At 39.9% G+C, this 5,511-nt stretch overlaps 1 protein-coding gene across 1 annotated transcript in view; it reads left to right on the forward strand.

Moving 5' to 3' along the window:
* POLR3A (RNA polymerase III subunit A) overlaps nt 1-5,511 on the forward strand; it is a 56,177-nt gene that overhangs the window by 1,736 nt on the left and 48,930 nt on the right. Inside the window, exons 3-6 of the mRNA XM_006018486.3 lie at nt 465-602; nt 1,205-1,376; nt 3,343-3,497; nt 5,498-5,511. The exon at nt 5,498-5,511 is cut by the window's right edge and continues 235 nt beyond it. Of these exons, the coding sequence (XP_006018548.1) occupies nt 465-602; nt 1,205-1,376; nt 3,343-3,497; nt 5,498-5,511 (479 nt within the window). The remainder of the gene's footprint in view (nt 1-464; nt 603-1,204; nt 1,377-3,342; nt 3,498-5,497) is intronic.

The following is a 5,511-nucleotide window of genomic DNA, read 5'->3' on the forward strand; positions in this document are numbered from 1 at the left end:
CTGCTGATAGTCACAGAGCTCGGGCTGCTCCCAGCAGGGCTCCCAGCTGGCAGCAGCTACCCAGAGCCAGGGCCAGCTGCAGCCAGGAGGCTGAAAACAGCTGTTGCCTCACTGCCCCGGCCTCAACGCATGCCAAGGAAAATGGCCCTGCATGCCATGCTCCGCATGTGTGCCGGGGGTTGCTGACCCCTGGCTTAGGCAAACATCTCTTGAAGCAGTAGACAAGAACACCCCTTCACAAATGCCATGTCACTGCTATAGCTTTTCAAGCTGAAAAGGACATAGTTGTAATACTCCTTATATGCAGTTTGGGCATCAAGGGAGTAGGAGTGCTTCCTATTGCTGGCTGGAGAGTTCTTCAGAGTCAAAGTAACTTCCCAGAGGTCTTTCATATGGCAGCTGTCATGTTTTGTCCCCCTAGTTCAGCCACAACTAAAAAAAAATCCTGTATGCTTTTTCCAAAGGGTACCAGTGAAAAGGACCGTCCATGTGAAACATGTGGGAAGAATCTTGCTGACTGTTTGGGGCATTATGGCTACATTGACTTGGAACTGCCATGTTTCCATGTTGGCTACTTTAAAGCTGTGATAGGTATCTTACAGGTAAAAATAGTCCTGTTGGTTTTGAGCGCAGTGACTGTGATCATGACAACCTTAGAGAAAGGGAGAAGATGAGAATTACTTTTCATTTGGTTTATTTGATGGTAGATTACGAAACACTTGGTGGTAGTGTATGCCACCTATTTTCTTCAGTGTTTGTTAGGTTAACTTTTTTCAATACTTAATACATTAAAACAGAAGGCTTCATTTTCCTAACAGAAAGCTTATGATGCATGTGGAATCTGCCTATTTGACTTAATCCTTCATCCTTTTGAGAGAGTCAGATTAAATTGCATGGTACAAAGTTTTTTGCGTGAGGCCAGTAAACCTAAGATGCCTCTGATTTGCACTGAAATTCTTGCTCTTAAGTAGTTTTGCAAAAACTTCAATTCGTCCTCATAAACAAGATTTCCTTGCATTCATTGTTTGGACTGTGTGCTGCATACTGATTGGATTCCCACATGTAGGCAGTGGCATTTCATTTGTGAAATGCCGTGTATAACAGGTGGTAAAGGACTATAGCAGCTCCCTTCATCTGGAGGCCCTAATAGTTTGTTCTAGTTACAGTTATGTAATCTCTGCTTTCTTGTGCTTACCGTTTTAAGATGATTTGCAAAACCTGTTGCCGCATTATGCTGACCTCAGAGGAAAAAAAACAGTTTTTGGATTATTTGAAGAGACCTGGCTTGACATACCTCCAGAAACGAGGACTGAAAAAGAAAGTCTCTGAAAAGTGCAGGAAGAAAAGTATCTGTCCTTACTGTGGGGCTTTTAATGGTGAGTGTGAATGCTAGTATGTGATGATGACTTATTCATTGTAAAGATATTTGCACTAAAACCCATGAAGGTCATTAAATTCCAGAATGACATCTTATTCTGTAATCATGGCTTTTCTTAAGGGATCATACAATTAACTGAGGCGCAAATCAAGGGGGAATGGGTACAGTGGTGAAGTTGCACCCCCTTCCTACTGTGTGGGATACTTAACTAAGAATACTTGAATAGGGGCACCAGCCCTGAGTGCAGATTTAGGGGAGGTGGCATCAGCAACCCTTGGTCACGTTGGTCTGGTGTATGCTGGGAAATATAATGTGGAGTCTCTCCCTGCCTCTTGTGATTTTTTTTCTGCCTGGGTTGAGTGACACTCCAAACAGCCAATCAAGTGCACATTCTCATGAGGGCAAGGTGAGGGTTTTCTGAGTGAAGCAGGACTTGGGGGTGTGGGAGGGAGGGCCAGCCTGGATTGAGTGAGGTGGGTGTTGCCTCCTGATGCATAGGTGTCAGGAGGCAGGGAGCCCTGGGGATGTTAGGGTAGGCATGATGGTGCAGGCAGGGAGCATCTTGTAAAGAGGGACCGGGCAGCCCAGAATCAGGTCTCTTAGCTGATTGGTTCCTGTTCCAGAGTTTGGCTGGATCTTAACCATACACTCCCTTTTCAAAATCCTAGGTCTGCCCCTGAATTCACTGGGTTCAATTTCATGCCAAGTGATGAGATCATCTACACGCAATGTGTAGAAATTGCCAGAATAGAACAGATCTGTCCATCATGGTATCAGCTACAGGTCATTACCCGAGAAAGATGCTTGCAAAAAACAAAGAAACTAAAAAACAAATCCTCTCTCTAGAGTGGATTAGGAAACTGTTGACGCTGCCACTCTCTCCCTGGTGATCATCATCACAAAATGGAACTAATCTGATTCCTTGTCCTATTGTATTTTTCCCATTGCTATTGTAATGGTACTTAATTTGTCTTTTTAAGGAATACTAAACTACTGACCATTTCTTTCAGCAGCCAAATGCACAGACCACAAATATATATATAGTAAGAACTATATTTCTGAGATTTATTTAGCCCTAAAAATTATTTGAACTATGCTTGTCATTATATGCTCTTTGTGAGGGCAATACCAAGCTTCAGCAACTAAAACATTTCCCCCCGCCCCTCCAAACTCCTTTAAAAAATTAATATAATCTAGAGTGGAACAAACTGCTGTTTGCCTCCCAGTAGCTATTGTTTTTATACATCTATACAGTGATGGATTCTATAAAGACTAAACTCTCATTATCTAAGAATCTCAGTCTATTGTAAATGCTAAAATAAATAACTAAACTATACTGCATTGCAAACCTCTGGAGATGTCAGCTTTGGGCTTGGGGCAATATCTTTTCCCTTCTAGAGTCTAATGTTAAAACTAATTAGAAATAAAAATTGATATTTAATCTTCTGCTTATTCTTTATATGCATCTAAGCCAAGGTATAACCTAACTATGAATTAGCAGAGTTTTGTTTTGTTTTGATTTTGAAGGTCAGTTTATCTTTATTTGAATCGCGTATATTTGAGGGAACTGGGTTGCTCAAGGGACAGGTAATCAAGGCCCAACTCTTTAAACCTTGTGTTAGAGACTTCTGATCTCTTCTGAATTCAGTTTGGATAATCTATGTTAATTGAGTTTCTCAGTTAAAGGAGCACCAGATCACAAAATTCCTGTCAAATAAAGAAGGGGGTTGAATCAGCAGGGGAACTGATGCACCCTCTTCCATCCTTAAAAGGAGTCAGAGTTATGACTGAGGTGAACTGGAAAGACAGTATTAAAAGGCAACAGCAATGGCAAACTTGCATTTTCTTCTGTAAAAATATATATGTTGTACACGTGGGAAGCCACTAGTCCACTCAGAATTGTTTTGTTGCAAAATAAAGAAGTAAATATCGTAGTCTCATTTCTAACAAAATTCTCTTTATAGGTACTGTGAAGAAATGTGGTTTATTGAAGATAATCCATGAGAAGTACAAGACCAATAAGAAAGTGGTGGATCCAGTTGTATCCAATTTCCTTCAGTCTTTTGAAGCTGCTATAGAAAATAACAAAGAAATAGAATCCTTGCTGGGGAGAGCTCAGGTGAGCAAGGGAGTCTTCTGTAATGAAGGATTGAAATGTCTGCTAGTTTTGATGTATACAGTTTTGAATTTTCTGAAGCAGCTAGTGTAGGAGGTAAGTTTGGTCTTGTACTGGTTCAGACTAATAGGATAGGAATTTGTGTGAAGCAGTGGGAAAGATCATTCTTCAATGTTTCCTTGCTATATAGAGAGGGAAACATGGTCTCTGCAAAGAGCAGGGCCTTATTCCAACCAGTGAAGTTACCAGAGAAGCACGGGATGGCAGTGTACAAAGCTCAGGGATGCTGCGCTACCACAGGACTACCAGTGTTCTATGTTCTGCAGGGAGTGAGTCTTAGTGGAGTGTGTTATGACAGAATGTGGTGCTGTTATTACGGAAAAGGGAGAGATAATGTAGGTTTATCTTCTGTGGATAGGTACCTTGAGTCTTGGATAATACTTTTTTTCAGAAACCCAGCCTGTAGAAATAATCTGACAACTGGACAGGTTGCACTGACCAGAGTATTATATGCCGATATCTAAGTTTTTATGTATTAAACCAGTTTGACATTTATACAAGGGGTTTTTCCCCTCCCTCCAGGTTTTTATAGACTAGGTAGTTCTAAGATATCCAAATAATAGAGAATAAAAACATCAGTAAAAAAAAGGTGAATCGCTCTCTCAAATTGCAATTTGGGGGATGGGGGGGGGTTGGTATAATTAGTGGATAGAAAATGTACAATATTCTCCTTACACAACAATGCCACTGTAAAGCTTCCTAAAATGAATTACATTAAATCGGGCAGTAGTGCTGAATTGCATTAAATCAGGTAATGGCTCTGTAATTCACAAACAGTAGTAATCAAAATTAGTAGCAATTATACCTGCCTTCAAGCATATTGTTAAAAATTGGTTGTATTGCTTTGGCAAGTAGCAATGAAATATTTGAATAATTTTGCAAATAGACAAGTAGCGGAGGGGGAGAAAAAATTCATACAAAAGGAAAAGCTGAAAAGGAAAGGATCAGTGATTAGTATGGAAAATGTACCTTTTATCGAATTCAAAAGGGTAGGAGGAATCATGGTAAAGAGCATGCATCGGCTCTTGCAATATAGTTTACATCTGTGTAATCCTGTGGTAATATAATTTAGGTAAATAGCCCTAAGTCTGAGCTTAAGCTACTCCTCTAGCACTACAGATTTATCCTAACAATTTATACTGATATAATTTTGATAGCCATCCAGTTGTTATTTGTGTCCATTCCCAAGTCGAAATTGGAGGCTCTCAGTTGGCTTATTTTAAATGAGAGAAATCGGAAAAACATGCTTGTTTGCTTGCATATCAGTAGCTTTCATTTTGCTATCGGGGCTCGTAGTAGAGATGATTGGTGGCAGGCACTGGTCTTTTATTAGACCAACAAGATTTTTGCAAAAAACTTTCTTTAATTGCAAGCTTTCGGGCACAAACACTCTTTACCAGGCATTGGAGAAAAGATTGTAAAAGATCTCTTGGGTAGAAATGAAAGTTCATATTTCATAGGATTTCACAGAGGAGTCAGTAGATGGGGAAACTCTGGGCAAGGGAGTTCATAGCTGGTATGGAGTCTCTCACCTCTTGTGAGGTTCTGTGATGGTGCAAATTATCTTGAGATAAAGGCAGGAGCAGTATCTCAGGTTTCAGACGGTCAGAGTTGTTTCCTCATTGAGAAAATATGATGATTTCATTTTTAAAAATCGGCTGAAATTCAATTTAGTCCATATGTCAGGTATCCAGGATGTAGTCACATTGGTTTAGAGGAAAAAGTAATCGGGGCTTTAGTAGAGATGATATCTTTTATTAGACCACCAAGATTTTTGGAGAAAAAATTCTTTAATTGCAAGCTTTTTTCCAGGTGCTTTTGCTCATATTTAAACCTTTTTTCCAGATACATGGAGGGTAGAAGAGCAGAAAATGTTACAGTTTGTCCAGAAAAAGATGATCTTGAAGGTTACTTTGTGATTGTTCTTTCTTTGAATTCTGCAGGAGAACTTGAAATC

This window comes from Alligator sinensis, unplaced genomic scaffold (assembly GCF_000455745.1).
Source record: "Alligator sinensis unplaced genomic scaffold, ASM45574v1 scaffold188_1, whole genome shotgun sequence".
In the NCBI taxonomy this organism is placed as follows: domain Eukaryota; kingdom Metazoa; phylum Chordata; order Crocodylia; family Alligatoridae; genus Alligator; species Alligator sinensis.